This window comes from Cucurbita pepo, chromosome LG20, assembly GCF_002806865.2.
Source record: "Cucurbita pepo subsp. pepo cultivar mu-cu-16 chromosome LG20, ASM280686v2, whole genome shotgun sequence".
Taxonomy (NCBI): domain Eukaryota; kingdom Viridiplantae; phylum Streptophyta; class Magnoliopsida; order Cucurbitales; family Cucurbitaceae; genus Cucurbita; species Cucurbita pepo.
The window spans coordinates 3522703-3541250 of NC_036657.1; the positions used below are offsets into that span (position 1 = coordinate 3522703).

An 18548-nucleotide genomic window follows, 5' to 3' on the forward strand; every position below is an offset into this window, starting at 1 on the left:
CCTAAATTTTATTAACTTCAAAAATACTTTTAAATTTTTTTTAAAATTTAAAAATATATTTACAGCTAATACCGTGTTTAAAAAAATACTCATCAATTTTTTAAATTAACATGGTAGATCATTAAATATATTTTTAAATTTTTTAAAAAAAATTAAAGGGTATTAATTACATTTTTAAAAATTCAAGATATTTTTAAAATATTATTAGAAATTTTTTCCAAAACTAAATTATTTTTTAAATTTTTTTAAAAAATTTATTTTGTCATTTTCAATTATTTTTATTTAATTTAATTAAATAATTACCTTTTATTAAAATAAAAAATAATAATAATAATAATAATAAACTCATTTTTACAAAAGGACGCCAATTGAGCCCTTAATCCTGCAACGTCGCATAAAACCTGGTGTTAAGCGCGTTGCTCGAAAACCCATTTCAATGGCGGGAAGAATCTTAATCAGAGCTTCTGCATTTCGCCGGTTGATTTCAACCTCAAATCTTACCTCCTCGTTTCAGAGAATCCACCATGTTGTTTCAGCTAAAGCAGCTTCCACCTTCTCCAATCGTCTCAAAATTTCCCCGAATCAAACTGATCTCTTACACAAGATTGGATTCACGCAATCCCAAATCAGCAATTTTCTTTCACAGAATCATCTCTTCTTGACGAATTCCAATTTGCAGGACATTGAAGCTTCTGTTGCCGTTCTTTTATCCTTCAAAATTCTCCCGAGGGATCTCGTTTCCATGGCGATCGACTGTCCTGCGGTTCTGGACTTGGAGTTTCTGAGGAAATGGGAGGCAAGTTTGTCCTTAATTGAATTACGCAATGTTTCTGTATTGATGATTCGGAGTATGCTGGTGTTATCTAAACGGTTTCAGCTGGATTCGTGTATTTTTATTACAACTATAGATTTACTGAAACGTTTAGGGCTTAGTGATGCTACTGTGACTAGGGTTTTAGAGGATTACCCTGAAATAGTGTTCTCGAACGAGGAAGATATCTTGCGAACGATTGAATTTCTGATGGGAATTGGAATTCGAAGGGGTGAAATTGATCGGATCATTTGTTTGATTCCCAAAGTTCTAGGATTTAGGGTTGATGGAAGATTGAAGAGTTTGGTTGGTGAGTTCAACGAGTTGGGGTTTGATCAAAACGTGATTGTAAGAGAAATTGTCAGGGAACCGAGAATTTTAGCCACAGAATTAGGAGAAATTTCAAGGTGCCTCGAGTTGCTTAGCAATCTGAAATGCAGGAACTCAATCAAGGAGAAAATCTTTAGAGACGGTGCTTTAAGAGCTGCATTTCAAGTGAAACAGAGAGTTGATTGTTTATGTAAACATGGGCTGATTCGTACAGGAGCATTTAAATTGCTGTGGAAAGAACCGAGGTTGATCACTTACGAATTAGAGAACATTGAAAAGAAAATTGACTTCTTGACCCATAAGATGAAATTTGGTGTTGACTGTTTGATGGATGTTCCAGAATATCTGGGAATCAATTTCGAAAAACAGATTGTTCCTCGCTACCATGTGATTGAATATTTGGACTCAAAAGGATGGCTTGGTTCTCAGGTTGGATTGAGGGAAATTATCAAGCCTAGCAGGCTCAGGTTCTACAACCTTTTCGTTAAGCCTTATCCAGAATGTGGGAAGATGTTTGGGAAATTTGTAGGAGATAACGAAACGAAGAGCCCAAGTCGGCATCCTATGGGACTATGGAAGGTCTTCAAACCACAAAAACATCCAGAATCGAAAGAGGATACTAAAAACATGAAGTCGTTCATGGAATCTTTTATTTAGATGAAAGCTTGGTAAGAAGGAAGAATAAGGGATCATCTGGTAACGGGAAGGCAGCGAATCAAGCAGATATATGGTGTAATCAAAGGCTCAAAGCAAATGACAGGACCTTGAGCGAGATCTTGTTAAATTTTGCGCCATGATCGAATCAAGCAAATATATAGTGGAAATGACAGGACCCCTGAGCGAGATCTTGATGGACCATGCAAACTGTCCTAATAACATGGTTTGGTAAAACATATTCAAGTTTTCGTAAGTCGATGACTTCCTCATGGTGCAGTTCTTGTTGGATCTTGGATTCACACTGCTGCAAGCCATCAATGCAGAACCCCGAAAGAATGTGGTCGGGATGGATGGTCAAACCTGGTAAGTTGAACTGACTCCGATAATATATTTGTTGAAGCTTTGAATTCATTTATTCAAACATGCTGGTAGAAATAAGTATCATATTGTTCATTTTTGTTGAAGATCCATTATTTTCATAAGAGTTAGATGCTTTTGGTTTTTGACTTCTGAATCACGTCCCTGCTACTAACAATGCTGTTGTTTTGTTTCTTTTTGTGCATAACCAGCATCATTCTTAATGCGGATGAACTACTTTATAATTGAGCATCATATCCCATCATAACTTTGATTACCAATTCAACCTCACAACACGGAATAAATCTCAAACTTCTGATGTCATTCCTAACATCTCACTCTCTAACACACATTCCTAACTACAAGCTTGCTGCAGAGTTTTCTCTAATATCAGCACATTTTTACACTCTACTCAACAAAACTAAACAACGGTAATCGTGATTAGAACACTCCAAATCCAATATTAAAGAACAAGGGATGAGCATCTGGCAGACGGGAGGAAGAAGAATCGATTCAACTGTTTCAGTTGGACCGGTTTGACCTATTTTTTACCGTTTTTTGAGTCAATTTCAACCATATTGATGTTTTATATGCTGTTTAGGGCCTACTTAGCAGGTTTTGGAGAATTTAAAGGAGGAAAAGATTCAAATTTTTCTAGAAACAAGAATTTATTGAGGTAAGTGGCTAACTGGAAATTCTATTTGAGTTTTATCTTGTAGGATGAATCTTTTAATGAATTGAATTTATGCCTAAAATATGGTTGCATTGATTGAATTTAGTTTGTTGAAGCATGTTAAATGATTGATATCATGTTAAGGTGCTTGATATATACCATGTGAGTTTATAAAATTGGAAGCATGTTATGATGTTTAGTTATGCAATTTACAACACTCTTGATTCATATTATTGGCCTCATTATCAAGTTACTATGCAGGGTTTAGTCAACTAAATCTCTAATAGGTCCCATAATGAGGCCAATTATGATTATACAATGTGGGGACTATCAACTGGTCGTCGGTTAATCTTTCATAGTGAACTACTTTGGTAGACATGATCTTTATTGTAATAGATTGTGTTGTATGATATAGGGTTGTGTTCTAGATGTGAATAGTGTCATAAGGTTATTATATGGGGATTGTTTCAAGGATCTTCGACTATCCTTGATAGTGAACCTGAGAGAGAGATTTGCATAATATTAAAATAGTCCGTAGATACAAGGGTCATTGTCACATGATTATGACTATGTGTGGGGGTTGCTAGAGAGTCGTCAACTAATCTCTATTAGTTAACAATCCAAGGTCTATATATGTCTTAGATTGGGTTATTCAAGAGGTCGTGTCTCACCATTTATGTGTATGTATGATCGAAATCGATATCGGAGTATAATAAAGAGCATAGTTAGATAGCTAAACCTTGGTGAAGCCAATTATTGTGATACGTTCAACTGTGATATATTACATGACACCAATGATTTTGGAGTACTCAAAAGAGTTGAATAATGTGAACTCAATCATTGAGATGAACTTAGAGAAGTCCGATCAGTGATTCAGTGATATAAAGAATTTGAGCAAAATTGATAGCTACTTGGGAACAACAAGTGAGCTATTTACTGAATATTTTTATACTCATTCGTGTTACTTTACTTTTAAGATGGTACACAAGCCTATTTGGTTGATGACAAGGGCGATTTAGAATTGTAAAGCTATGGAGTTATATTTGTTCTAAGTCGTTGAGTAAACTTAAGAGCTTTTAGTTGTATAAATTAGGTTGCATCGTGCAAATTATCATTTCAGCTTTATATATAATTTTTTTTTATAAGATCCTTAATATTATTTAATGCTCAATCATTACGTGAATTTTGTGAATTTTTAATAAACAAAATCGTTCGTATATTTTTATCCTTAAGTTGCAGCTATCTTATAAGTGAGAAAAGTCAGACATATTTATTTATCCAATATGATTAAATTTTAATAGTTTTATTTGTATATAATACGTATAGTAAGTGTATATTTCATTTTATTTGGTTATAAAAAAAAAATACAATCAAATAAGATTTAATTCATTAAAGTTAAAACATATTATTTAAAAATAAAATATATATATATATATATATATATATATTAAGAAAACAAATAAAATGAATGTTTATTTATTTATTTATTTATTTATTCATTCATTGAGACAATTTTATAGTTTAATTTTGAAAATTAAAACAAAAATTTCTTTTTATCAACTCCTAATTNAATTATTTTATTTTTATTACGTCAAATTACTAAAATAATAATAACAGTTAAATTTTAATTTAATTTTCATTCCTCTATAAATACAAATTTTAAATATACAAACCCCAGTAGCCACACGGTAAATTCACTTCTAACCACAATTACTCTAGTAAAACCCGGTAAATTTTCACCCATCAAAATAGGCACAATATTTTAGTAAATTTTCACCCACAATATTTAAATATAATTTAATTAATTTTTGCCAAGTTTAGGAGAAAACTAATTATAGTAATAAAAATAATTAAAATAATAATATTTCAAAATAATAAAAATAACCTATTTATACTATTAACTAAAGAAAATAAACTTATTTACCTTAATAAAACATAATTAAAATAATAATATATCATTACTTAAAGTCATAAATTCAAATAATATAATTTATAATCCTAATGTAAATAAAATAACCGATACTAAACTCTTCAAATTATTGTAATTTAAATTATAAATTCAAATTATCAACATTTAACATATAATAATTATTATCTAATTCATTAAGCTAATTTTTTTTTTTTTTAACCCTAGAGAGAGAAAATTTGAGGGAGGTAAAAAAAAAAGTGAAAAAGTGGCCAAGCCGCCAAAAGTAACTGTTTTTTTTTTTTTTAATTCCAAAAAAAATCCAAAAAATGGCTTAGACCGACCGAAAAACTACGGTTCGGGTTCAATTCGAGTCGGTTTTCATTTAAGAAAAAATTAACTATTTTGGTCGATTTTTGAGTTATTACCGTCATATCTGTTAGAACTAGAGCCGACTAATAAGTAAGTCTAGAGATTATTTGGCTTTAATACTTATAAACCAACGGGTTCGACTCGGGTTTTCATTTTTTGTTATATTTTTGCGGTTCGATGACGATTCTACCCTCGAACCGAACCGTAGTTACACCCCTATCAAAACCCTAAACCTAGATAATAACTAACAACACAAATTCACATTAGAGAGAGAAAGAGGAGAGAGAGAGAGAGAGAGAGAATCGTGGGTTAAGAAGTTGGGGGTTTCACGGAGATTAATTAGCTACTAATTACCCTTCTCTCTATAACTGATTCCTCATTAATCTCATCTCTCTCTCTCTTATAATCCAAAATTAACAAACAAAAACAAAAACAAAAAACACTGTCAGAGTTTCAAGTTACTGTCAGAGTTTCAAGTTAGTTTGTTCAGTTTCTTGTCCAAATTCCTTCCTTTTCTTACTCTCTCCCTCTTCAATGGCGGCTCTTAGCTTTTACTCCAATTTCTCCTCTGACCCTTCTTCTTATCATCACCAATTCCACCCTTTTTCCCCTGAAATCTCGCCGGAGCTTTTCCACCTTCCTCCGCCGCAGCTCCTCCCCGATCCCGCCTTCGATTACCTCCCTGCTGCTGTCGATCACTCTGTCTTTTTCCCGACCGCTACTGCTCCGTTCTTCGATGACGTCTCGCCGTTTGTCTTTTCCGATGTTTACCCCTACTTCCCGACTCCTGCCGTCGATTCCTTCGTCCCCGTCTCGGCTGAATTCTTCCCTTGTGATGAATTTGAGTTTTATTGCCCCAAACGTCAGAGGGTCGTGATGGAACAGAGTTTTTGTTATGGTGGTGGCGGCGGTAATGTAGGTGGTGACGGAGGTTATTTTCCTCTGCCGGAGTTTTTTTCCGATCAGTGGGATGGTAGATTGGGCAATGCTGAAATGATGAATAAAGGTGATTGCTTGAAAGGTACACTGACCCCGGCGCCGTTGCCGTCGCCATCGCCGTCGAGTAATAACTTATCGGCGCAGACGATTGCAGCCAGGGAACGGCGGAGGAAGATAACGGCGAAGACGCAGGAGCTTGGCGAGCTGGTTCCTGGTGGGAGCAAGATGAACACTGCTGAAATGTTGAGTTCTGCTTTCAAATATGTGAAATTCTTGCAAGCCCAAGTCGCCATTTTGCAAGTGAAGCAAGAAACAGAGCAAGAACAAGAACAAGAACAAACAGAAACAGAGGATCTTCAGATTCTTGAATCGACAATGATTCAAGAGAAATTGTACGCAGAAGAAAAGTGTTTGGTTCCAAAAGGGTTCGTCCAAAATCTTGTGAATTCCCCTGAGATTCAATCCAATCCGTCCATTTTGAACTCCATCAATCAGATTCTTCGCACGAACAGCAGCTAGAAAAACAGAGGAAGCTTGTTCATCATTTTGTCTTGTTCTTTGTTGTTGTTGTTGTTGCTATAGCTAATCTAAGTTTCTAAGAGTTTTGTTTTTGTACTTAAAACACTTTACTTTAGAGTTTAGAGTTTAGTTTCGATTAGATGCTAACCTCATGATGATCATTAACTGTTCTTTGTAGAACTTTTTCATTTGATTAAATGAAACCCCTTTTCATTTTCTTGGAAATTTTCTCATTCAATTGCTCTAAACAGCTGATTTTTCAGGTTTTTCTGTCAGATTTTCTTGGTTGCCAAACACCCATTTCTCTGTTTTACAAGCAGCAGAGGAAAGATTCTACTAAAACTGCCATTACTGGTATGTCACATGCTCTGTTTCTCGAGAAAATATCAAATTTTCCCGAGAAAAATTAATAGGAGTTCGTAATTATTAAAATTTTCTCGGTTGCCAAACACCCATTTCTCTGTTTTACAAGCAGCAGGTGGAAGATTCTGCTAAAATTCTCATTTGCTCGGTTTCTCGAGAAAATATCAAATTTTCCCGAGAAAAATTAACAAGGAGTTCGTAATTATTAAGATTTTCTCGGTTGCCAAACACTCATTTCCCTGTTTTCCAAGCAGCAGATGGAAGCTTCTGCTAAAACTGCCATTCCTCGTATGCCACATGCTCTGTTTCTCGAGAAAATATCAAATTTTCCCGAGAAAAATTAACAGGAGTTCGTAATTATTAAGATTTTCTCGGTTGCCAAACACACCCATTTCTCTGTTTTACAAGCAGGAGAAGGAAGATTCTGCTAAAACTGCCATTTGCTCTGTTTCTCGAGAAAATATCAAATTTTCCCGAGAAAAACAGGAGTTCGTGATTATTAAGGTAATTGTATTATGATTATAATATCCAGACAAAGATTTAAGGAACTCCCAATAAGAAAATGTTTTTTTTTTTTCTTTTTTTTCTCCAACATAACCGTCGTAGCCACCGAAAATGGCGGCTTCCACTTTCTCCTTGATCACTAACAGTCGAAAATTTAGGGTAACAGTTACAAAGATTCCGCAAAAAAATTCATGTCTTTTCTTAAATATCCCAAAAACTCAAACCTTAATATCTCAGAATCATCAATGGCGGCCATGTCTGCAAATTTCATGTTCTTCCCCCCTTAACAATGGCGGTTTCAACTCCACAGTCTTCAACAACTGTCTTTTAAGCCCTTTTCTTCGCTACTACTCTGCTTCTCCATTGGAGCCTTCAATGGCTGAGATTAAAAATAATAAATAAATAAATAAATAAAAATTCTAAAATATTACAAGTTTCAATTATATCTTTAAATTTAAAAAAAAAAATTAATAAATATTTTTTTTAAACCATGTTTTAAAAATATTTTCAAGCCTTAAAGGGGTTAAATATACTCTCAATATTATATTTAAAATATAGTCGGGTTATTAACACCTTATATTTACCTTTATAAAAAAAAATTAAGATAATTTTGATCTTAAATATTTTTATTTTTAATAATAAGGGTATTTAAAAAAAATTAATTGTATTTTTAAAAAAAAAAAAAATAGGTAAAGGTATTAACGAAACTAATAATTTAAGTGTATATTTGAAAGAATTCCGAAAATTAAAGGTATTTTTGAAACGGTGTTAATAGTTTTTATCTAAAATTACGATGATATATTTTTTAATTTTATGATATTATCCCGTCTTTTAAAAGTTTATGAATATATTTTAAATAAAATATACATTTATTTATTAATTTTTGTGAGAAAAAATGGTTTGTTTATGACCTAAAATTTGAGTTTTTAAAAATGGCTTTTATTTTCTTAAAACTTTTTTATTTTTAAAACATGGGTTGACTTTTAAACAAAAATCAAATAAAAAAAATTAAATAATTATCAAATGAAATTTAAATTAATTAATTTTTAAAATTTAGAGATAAAATAGAATAACTTTAAGAATATTTTAAAACAATGGAGCTTATCAGACTATGGTACCAACATGTCGTACCTTCGATGCTATGACACAATTGAGCTTGACTAAGTCTCGAGGGTCACCAACCACTTCGAGTCATTAATAGTTGACTGACGTATACGTATGAGTTGGTATGGGTACAAAGTCACTCCTCTTTGTTTATGATTATGCGACAAGTAGATACCCGGTCACTGATAGAGCCATCAATTAAGCCTAAAAACTTTCTTTCATAATTAGAACATATTAATTAATTTGGTATATCTTTTTTACGATGAATTATTTAAAGCTTTTTAAATTTGAGAAACACAACTCTCAGACATACAATCTAAACACCGAGAGAGTTGTAAAACACACCATTAGCTTGTATTCTCGATAGCAATAGATCGAAGAAAAATTTAAATAAATGAAAATCAATCAGACGAAGTATCATCGAAGCGGTACAAGAATTAAGGTTTGAAACGAATTAGTGTAAGCCGTTGTTATTTCTCTCTTGCTTGCTTATATAACGTCTCTTTCAAAAAAATCTCTCTGCCCTCGCTTTCTAAAACTTTCTCTTAAAATCGAGGCCAGAGACTCGAGCATACGTCGCTTGGCCGTAGACAACGCAAGAACGAATTGGCTTAGCTCACTTGTCGTTGGAAAGTGAGTGCCACACAATCATAAGTTCGCTGCCATTAAAAGTTCGATTGTGACAAGTGGTATGTGAGCGAGATTAATAGCAATTGCTCTCTCATTACTGATTCGGAGTATTTTTAATCTTTTTGGTAAATTCGATTTCGTATTATAATTTCTCCAAGAACAAAAATGTCTCGCTGTTTTTGGGAACCCAAAATTCAATCCAGGAGCAAGATTAATAGCAAAAGATTCGGGGGGGCGGGCTGGGCCTTCAGCCAAATGAACATGATTTGATCAACGAAGCATGTTCTACATATTTCGTTCCCAATTTTATTTTTCAGTTCATAGATTTCTTCCTCGTTTCTCTCGACTTGAGTTTCTCTTTTCTACTCAATCCAACTACAAAAATCAAATAAGCCCCACTTTGTTTTCGTCGAATGCAGAAGCCGCACTGACTTCAATCTTTCAAGCTTGCAACGACCATTCTCTTCTTCGTCAAGGTAAGCAATCTCATGCTCATGCCATTGTCAGTGGAATTGATCGAAATGGATATCTGGGTTCTAGGATTTTGGGTATGTATGTGCTTACGGGCAGTCTCGAGGATGCCAAGAACATGTTTTATACGCTTCAATTGGGATGTTCTTCGACTTGGAATTGGATGATTAGGGGGTTTATAATGACGGGTCGGTTTAATTATGCTTTGTTGTTTTATTTTAAGATGTTGGGTGCTGGAATTTCTCCTGATAAGTATACATTTCCTTATGTGGTTAAAGCCTGTGGTGCTTTGAATAGTGTGAAGATGGGTAGGATTGTTCATGAAACTGTTGATTTATTGGGTCTTAAGGAGGATGCCTTTGTGGGGAGTTCTTTAATTAAGTTGTATGCTGAGAATGGTCACTTGAGTGATGCACACTACCTGTTTGATAATATTCCTCAGAAGGATTGTGTTTTGTGGAATGTTATGCTGAATGGTTATGTGAAAAATGGGAACTCTGGTAATGCTATTAAGATATTTTTGGACATGAGACATAGTGAGATTAAGCCGAATTCGGTAACCTTTGCTTGTGTTTTATCGGTTTGTGCCTCGGAGGCAATGCTTGATTTAGGTACTCAACTTCACGGGCTTGCTGTTAGTTTCGGGCTGGAGTTGGATTCTCCGGTGGCTAATACGTTGTTGGCTATGTACTCGAAATGCCAATGCTTAGAAGCTGCGCGTAAACTGTTTGACATGATGCCGCAAAGTGACTTGGTGAGTTGGAATGGAATAATATCTGGGTATGTACAGAATGGTTTGATGAGTGAGGCTGAACATTTGTTTCGGGGGATGATATCTGCAGGAATAAAGCCCGACTCGATCACTTTTGCGAGTTTTTTACCTTGTGTAGCTGAGTTGTTGAGTCTCGAACATTGCAAGGAAATTCATGGTTACATTGTAAGGCATGGTGTAGCTTTGGATATGTTCTTAAAAAGTGCTCTAATTGACATATACTTGAAGTGCAGGGATGTGGAAATGGCACGAAAAATTTTGCGCCAAAGTAGTTCGTTTGATACTGTCGTGTGCACGGCCATGATTTCAGGGTACGTGCTTAATGGGATGAACATAGAAGCAGTGGAGGCGTTTAGATGGTTGCTGCAAGAGAGAATGAAGCCGACTTCTGTGACGTTTGCGAGTGTGTTTCCAGCGTTTGCTGGCTTGGCAGCTTTAAACTTAGGAAAGGAATTGCACTGTAGTATCATAAAAAATAGTCTTGATAGAAAATGTCATGTAGGCAGTGCTGTTCTGGACATGTATGCAAAATGTGGACGGTTGGACCTTGCTCGTCGAGTCTTTGACAGAATGACTGAAAGGGATGCTATATGCTGGAACTCCATGATCACTAGTTGTTCGCAGAACGGCAGACCAAGCGAGGCCATCGATCTTTTTCGTCAAATGGGAATGGAGGGAACTCCATACGACTGTGTGAGCATATCCGGTGCTCTATCTGCCTGTGCAAACTTACCTGCTCTCCATTATGGAAAAGAGATCCATGGCTTCATGATCAAAGGCCCTTTAAGGTCTGATCTTTATGCTGAGAGTTCACTGATAGACATGTACGCTAAGTGCGGAAACTTGAACCTATCTCGACGAGTGTTCAACACGATGCAAGGAAAAAACGAGGTCTCCTGGAATAGCATTATTTCTGCCTATGGCAACCATGGTGATTTGAAGGAGTGTCTTTCTCTGTTCCACGAAATGTTAAAAAACGACATCGAGCCTGACCATGTCACCTTTATTGGCATCATATCTGCTTGCGGCCACGCTGGCCAAGTCGATGAAGGAATTAGATATTACCACCTCATGACAGAGGAATACAGAATCCCAGCTCGAATGGAGCACTATGCCTGCATGGTTGATTTGTTTGGGCGTGCAGGTCGTTTGGATGAAGCATTTGAAACCATAAATAACATGCCATTCCCTCCAGATGCAGGTGTATGGGGAACGCTACTCGGGGCCTGCCACGTTCATGGGAACGTCGAGCTCGCTGAAGTGGCTTCAAAACATCTATTTGATTTAGACCCTCTGAACTCTGGCTACTATGTATTGCTTGCAAATGTGCAGGCTGGAGCTGGAAAATGGAAGAAGGTACTCAAAGTACGAAGCATAATGAAAGAACGAGGAGTTCGAAAGATTCCTGGTTATAGCTGGATCGAGGTCAATAACGCCACCCACATGTTCGTTGCAGCCGATGGAAGCCATCCGCTTACCGCTCAGATCTATTCCGTGCTGGATAGTCTTCTTTTCGAACTGAAAAAAGAAGGGTATGTTCCTCAACTCTACCTTCCAATGCACCCACAACTTCTTATGAGTAAATCATTATCAGAAACTGCTTTACAAGATTGAAAATTCAGAATCATTGATGAAATAGCCAGATTTTTTGTTTATCTGTCTAGTTTACAACATTGTTCTAGAGATAAGATAGATTATGTTATGATAATTTCTTGAGCTGATGATCATGAACTCTTCTAACTTGTCGTCTCCCTTTGTCTGAAACACTTTCCTACAAGAGCTGAAACTTCAATGATATCATTGTTTAGAAGATTTAGAGTCCAAGGAAAAAGAATTTGAAGAAAGAAAGGCTGGAAAAGAGAGTGGGAGAAGAAAAAAGTGTATGAACAATTATTGAGCTGATGAAATATGGGGAAACCCCACATAGAGCCCAATGCTTTGACCCATTAGAGCTTGAAAGGGAACTGAGATTTCACTAAAATATAAATTTTGTGGACACCAACGAATGATAAGACCCTCTGCCTTAACTCATTAATGATATGATGTTAAGCTATGTCCATTCTCCCCATCTCTTGTCTAACCTCCTTTGTCCCTTTCCGTAGTGCATTGTCCTTTTTCCTTTCTTAGATTCACCCTTAAGAAAAGGGTTTAGAGATCCTATACGGTTGGGAGGGGAACGAAACATTTCTTATAACGGTGTGGAAACCTCTCCCTAATAGACGTGTTCTTAATCCGTGAGGCTGACGACGATACGTAACGGGTCAAAGCGGACAATATCTGCTAACGGTGGGCTTGGATTGTTACAAATGGGATTAGAGCCCAGACACTGGGCAGTGTGCCAGCGAGGACGTTGGGTCCCCAAGGGAGGTGGATTGTGAGATCGCACATCGGTTGGAGAGGGGAACGAAACATTTCTTATAAGGATATGAAAACCTCTCCTTAGTAGACGCGTTTTGAAACCACGAGGCTGATAGTGATGTTTAACGGGTCAAAGCGGACAATATCTGTTAGCGGTGGGCTTGGGTTGTTACAAATGAGATCAGAGCCCAAACACTGGCCAATGTGCCAGAGAGGACGTTGGGCCCCCAAGGAGGGTGGGTTGTGAGATCGCACATTGGTTAGAGAGGGGTACAAAACATTTCTTATAAGAGTGTGAAAACTTCTCCTTAGTAAACGCGTTTTAAAACCGTGAGGCTGACGACGATATGTAACGGGTCAAAGCGGACAATATCTGCTAATGGTGGGCTTGGATTATTACAAATGGTATCAGAGCCCAGACACTAGGCAGTGTGCTAGCGAGCACGTTGGGTGCGCAAGGGGGGTAGATTGCGAGATCGCACATCGGTTGGAGAGGGGAATGAAACATTTCTTATAAAAGTGTGAAAACCTCTCCCTAGTAGACGCGTTTTGAAACCGCGAGACTAATAGGGATATTTAATGGATCAAAGCGGACAGTATCTACTAGCAGGGGGCTTGGGCTGTTACAATAACAAACTTCAAATTAAATAAGTCGAGATTTGGAACAATCTTTCGTGATAACGTAAGAAGCCTAGATATGACTATTATATGCATTTCTAGACACAACAAGAGCATGTTTATCATTTTTATATTAGAAATTTCAATGTTTATAAGTTTACCCATTTATATGCTCGAAGAAATGAGTGACGTGATAAGCGTTGGACACATGTCTAATAAATGTTGGACCTATATTATCTCTGTACAGCTAGTGTCTAACACATCTATTGTGCTAGCCAATGTTCGATACGTATCCAACAAGTGTCAAACCAGAAAACATAAACTCAAAGACTTCGAACATAAGTCTTAATATCAAATTAGAAAACATAAACTCAAAGACTTCGAACAAAAAGTCTTAATATCAAATTAGAAAACATGAACTCAAAAGGGTTGAACAAAAGTCTTGATAGGCAGGCGACGTGGGACAAGTTATATAGCTAGAACCAGCTATTGTGAATATGAAAGCTTATAAAATTAATGATAAAAGTTTGACGTAATGCTTGGTTGGTTCTCTTAATCAATTAATTAAACGCCGCATTTGAGTTGTAGCTTTCTCACCTTCCCAAATTGTTAAAATATAGTTTTTATCTCTAAACTTAGAAAAACGTCGTTCTCGATCGCTTAAAGTCAAAAGGTTTAAATTTAGCCCTTATCGTTAAAATTTGAGTTTAATAATTGACGAGACCGTGACATGATCTGTTTTGTTGTCTTTTTTTTTAGTTCAACCACATACAGGTTGGAAGGATTCGAACATTTGACTTTCTTGCTCGAGAGTATAGGTCGTTTTATTGTCAATTACCGTCCACGTATAATTAATAGTATAACAGGCAAAACCCACGACTAGCAGATATTGTCCGCTTTGGCTCTCACGGTTTTAAAATGCATATGTTGGGGAGAGGTTTCTATACTCTTATAACGAATGTTTCGTTCCTCTCTACAATTGATGTGGGATCTCACAATTCACCCCTTTGGGGCCCAACGTCATTACTGGCACACAACTCGTTTGTAACTACTCAAGCCCACCGCTAACATATATTATCCGTTTTGACTCATTACGTATCGTCATCAGCTTCATGATTTTAAAACTTGTCTATTAGGGAGAGGTTTTAACTAACAAATGATTCATTCCCCTCTCCAACCGACATATAATCTCACAAAAAGTGTGTCATAACATGAAAATTACAGTCGAATACGGATCGACAAAGACTTCTTTTTCCCATCGACATGAATATCCTTAACCAATAGATCAAACGTTTGAACGGATAGACAACAAAGAAAATTGGATAAAAGTGTTCAAATTTCTTTAGAAGGAATGCAAAGAATTAAAATTCCTCCCATGTTTGGTGAACAATTAATGTTCCAAATCTGTTCTTGGGAATCTGATTCCAAAACATTGGATGTTCGTTACAACAGAACAATCTAAAAAAACAGCACAATTGCCAGCTCAAACCTTGGAAGCAAATCTCTGTTGTGTACTAAATCAANGCTGTCTTCTTCAAGAACATGAAATTTTTTCAAGCACATGCACCAGCTGTCACTTCAAAATCAACCCAATTTGAATGCCAACCATTCAAGGTTAATTCATAATAATGAAAAAGCTAACCTTTCCGCGTTTTGATTGGGATCTCGTGTTCACGATCTTTTCGGTTTGAAAATAGTATAGTTTAGTTAAAAGTTGATGGGTTATTTTAATTCATATCAATTATGATAGAGAATTCAGACGTACCGTAATATGATTAAAAAAGTTTCATCAAACCTATTGGTTGATTTCGATCTTTTCGGTTTGAAAATAGTACAGTGGGTTATTTTAATTGGTATCAATTATGATAGAGGAATTCAGACGTGCGTGCCGTGATCAGGTTAAAGATGATTGAAAATGTTTCATCAAAACTACTGATTGATCTCAATCTTTTCAGTTTGAAAATAGTATAGTTTAGTTGAAAATCGATGGATTGATTATTTTAATTGATATCAATAATGAAAGAGGAACTCAGGTGGTGCCGTGATAAGATGATTGAAAAGCTTTCCTCAAACCTATTGGTTGATCTCGATCTTTTCGGTTTGAAAATAAGATAGTTTAGTTAGAAAGTAATGGGTTATTTTAATTGATATCAATTACGATAAAGGAATTCAGACGTGTCGTGATAAGCATTGATATCGTTTGTTATATATTTCAATATAATGGAAGTCCCTTTTCTAAAAAGGTATACAATTTGACTTAAATGACCTAAGCTATATGATAGCAAATGCAAAATTGGATGGTCTAAAATAAATATCGAAAGCATCAATCATAATATGAACGGGTTGAAAAAGTTATACCCAAAAAAAAAAAAAAAAAGGTTTGAAAAAATCATAGGATCTCAAACTGTTATAAATACGTTGTCAATAACTATTCAGATAGTTACAGAAAAAATATAGGACAACAGTGATAGAATTACTTTCAACAAATAAAATACGTACACCGATATAGTGACACTGAGCTTGAGTAAGAGAGCGGAGTTACCTCTCTTGAAGTAATAACAGCTTATTTATACGAGGGTTCGGTTAACTAAGTTAGGTTATTCGTGGGTTTCTTCAGTTAGGGGAGTTCACGATACCCGCCTCATTAGGATTATGGGCACAACGAGTTCATGTCGAGGCTGACAAGGGTTAGGTCAAAAGACGTTATTCTGTTTCTTCTTATGGTTCGATTACTTTTAGCCTCATCCTTATTTTGTTTTACCTTTTTTAGTTTATTCGTTTGGTCCAAAATTACCCGAAACAATAATACATTTAATTTTTAAAAAGCGTTCGATAAATTTAATTTGTTTATTTATTTATTTTAGTTTATAAATTTTGATAGAGAATATGAGAGGAGAAAAAAATAAAGGAAAAGAAATATATTCCCTTTCTTTTCAAAGGAAAAAAATCCCCAAAAAATCCCTTTTTCTTTTTCCAAAAAATCTTTTTCTATAATATAATTATCCCATTTTAAAGCATGTGAAGTATTTTTTTTTTAATTAAGCATCCGACAAGAACATATATTCTGTTTAGTTCAATAATAATAATAATAATAATAATAATAATAATAGATATAGCTCAATTAATTTTTTTTTATAAATTGTCCAATTTTTTTTTATAATTGTTAGATCTCGACGAAGAGAGATCGACTGATCTTGACTCTTTTCCGACTCAAAGGGCCTTGAAAAGCGGAAGAAAAGTTGTTGTTTTGAAGTGAGCGGTAAAAGTAAGGTACTTGTCCCTACCGAGATTTGGCTTCATCTTTTATTCTCTTTTTGACTTCGTTCAATTATCGTAATAGTTTTGTTATTATTCCAGCTCATTTCATTCTAACTCGAATAATTTAAATCTCCCGCTCTACCTATAACAGTAAGGTAGACTTTCCTATTCGGTTTTTTTGGAGCATTTTTATGTTGGGTGACCTCCCGAAAATTTTTCTAGAAAGCATGTGAGTAAGAACAGAACACGTTGGTCTGTGAAGATAGTTTTTGCTCTTAAACGTGAAGGGTAAGTAACGTGACTATATTGCACGGGAACGTTGAGGTCATCAGGTACCGAACCCAGATTCTAGATTTTGATAACGAAACTTTAATTTCGAAGATTATTCTTATGCATGTGAATGGTTTGATCTGTTGATATTCAAGGCAAATTAAAAAAAAGTAAAGAGCATGCCTATTTGTACTATTGTCTGTGCCTTTAATTTGCATATCATTATGAACTCTTAACATGGACGGTTTTTGGTTTACTGTTTATCAGCAAATTAATATTCTATCACGTTCGTTGTCGTTCGAAAATTATTGTTCTAAGCTACGAGACTCGATCGACAACGCCCATGTAAGATGTCGATGTTGTATTGACGTGTTGCTGGTGTTGTTGATCGTGTTGTCTAGATAATGACGGAGAGGAAAAAATGCTGATTAGTGATGTTGATAATAAAAATTTAAAAGTAGATCTAAAGTTTTAGATCTGAAGATGATGTAACGTTATACCAAACTTGAATAATGTCGTCTTATATCGAAAAGAAATTTGTATTATTAATTTCGTTTTCGTTTCTTAGAGTAATTTATAGGTTGGGTATCGAATTAATACTTAGCTAATTCATACTTAAAATGTCGAGATAATATTGAAAATGACAAATTTATGTCATAGTCTTGGTACTTTAAATATCATATTGATATTAACTTCTAAGCACGGGTAAATTTAGGAACTGCGTGTTCTAATTTTTGTTACTAAATTCATGCTAGCATCCCCTCGAGCACTACATGTGGCGGAGAGTACAGAAAACAACTATTTGTGAAGTGTGAAACAACTTAACCGAGAGAGAGAAAGGAAAATCAAACAACCGAGGTACAACAATGGCGATCGAGACGAAGATCTAGCTAAGAAGAAGAACTATAACAGCTCAAACCCACTGCTAACAGATATTGTCCGTTTTGACCCGTTACGTATCGCCGTCAACCTCACGATTTTAAAACACGTCTGCTATATAGAGGTTTTCACATCCTTATAAAGAATGTTTTGTTCTCCTCCCCAACCGATGTGAGATCTCACAACCCACTTCCCTTGGGGGTCCAGCGTCCTCGCTGGCACACCGCCTAGTGTCTAGCTCTAGTACCATTTGTAACAACCCAACCCCACCGCTAATAGATATTGTCCGCTTTGGCCTGTTACGTATCGCCATCAACCTCCTGATTTTAAAACGCGTCTACTAGAGAGAGAGATTTTTACACCCTTATACGAAATGTTTCATTCCCCTCTCTAATATACGTGGGATCTCACAAGAACATACCAGCTAGACGCGAATGAAGAGTCGTAACCATGAACGGACGCCACCCAGGCTACCCAAATGAACATCAGAGCCAAAATTGATACCGCAAGCTGCAGTCAAAACCTGCTAGCTCCCCTTCCGTGTAGCTTAAACAGAAAAAATTAGGGTTTTTTTTTTTTCTTTTCAAAACTTCTAGACTATTACATATCTCGAAGACCTCAACGATTGAATTGATTGACAAACAACAAGTCGTATTGATGCAATCCTCGAACGAACGAACGAAGATTATATGATTTAACACCAAATTGATTAAGGATTAAAGGAGTAAAACATGAATTGTAAAGAAGAAAGTAGGGC

The 18548-nt window shown here is 35.5% G+C and overlaps 3 protein-coding genes across 6 annotated transcripts; all 3 read left to right on the forward strand.

Moving 5' to 3' along the window:
* Positions 1–368: 368 nt before the first annotated feature.
* Positions 369–3940, forward strand: LOC111783237 (transcription termination factor MTERF15, mitochondrial). Of its 3 annotated transcripts, none has more exons than XM_023664144.1 (2): positions 369–2161; positions 2368–3940. In XM_023664144.1, exon 1 carries the CDS (start codon positions 437–439, stop codon positions 1796–1798), a length of 1362 nt encoding a protein of 453 aa, XP_023519912.1. In that variant the 5' UTR covers positions 369–436; the 3' UTR covers positions 1799–2161; positions 2368–3940. The 3 variants fall into 3 exon arrangements, with proteins under 3 accessions (XP_023519912.1, XP_023519913.1, XP_023519914.1); XM_023664145.1 differs by having other exon boundaries at positions 2522–3940; XM_023664146.1 differs by having other exon boundaries at positions 2532–3940.
* Positions 3941–5640: 1700 nt separating this feature from the next.
* LOC111783534 (transcription factor bHLH52-like) lies at positions 5641–6564 on the forward strand. The gene has a single exon (XM_023664461.1). It carries the CDS (start codon positions 5641–5643, stop codon positions 6562–6564), a length of 924 nt encoding a protein of 307 aa, XP_023520229.1.
* A 2841-nt stretch (positions 6565–9405) lies between these two features.
* Positions 9406–12148, forward strand: LOC111782511 (pentatricopeptide repeat-containing protein At4g21300). 2 transcript variants are annotated; one of them, XM_023663275.1, is made up of 2 exons: positions 9406–10573; positions 10637–12148. In XM_023663275.1, the coding sequence occupies exons 1-2, from the start codon at positions 9446–9448 to the stop codon at positions 12020–12022; spliced, it is 2514 nt and encodes an 837-aa protein (XP_023519043.1). In that variant the 5' UTR covers positions 9406–9445; the 3' UTR covers positions 12023–12148. The 2 variants fall into 2 exon arrangements, with proteins under 2 accessions (XP_023519043.1, XP_023519042.1); XM_023663274.1 differs by having other exon boundaries at positions 9406–12148.
* The last annotated feature ends 6400 nt before the right edge of the window (positions 12149–18548 follow it).

Bases quoted from the DNA above. Each gene is read 5' to 3' on its own strand.
- LOC111783534 (XM_023664461.1), top strand. From the start codon at position 5,641: ATGGCGGCTCTTAGCTTTTACTCCAATTTCTCCTCTGACCCTTCTTCT.
- LOC111782511 (XM_023663274.1), top strand. From the start codon at position 9,446: ATGTTCTACATATTTCGTTCCCAATTTTATTTTTCAGTTCATAGATTT.
- LOC111783237 (XM_023664144.1), top strand. From the start codon at position 437: ATGGCGGGAAGAATCTTAATCAGAGCTTCTGCATTTCGCCGGTTGATT.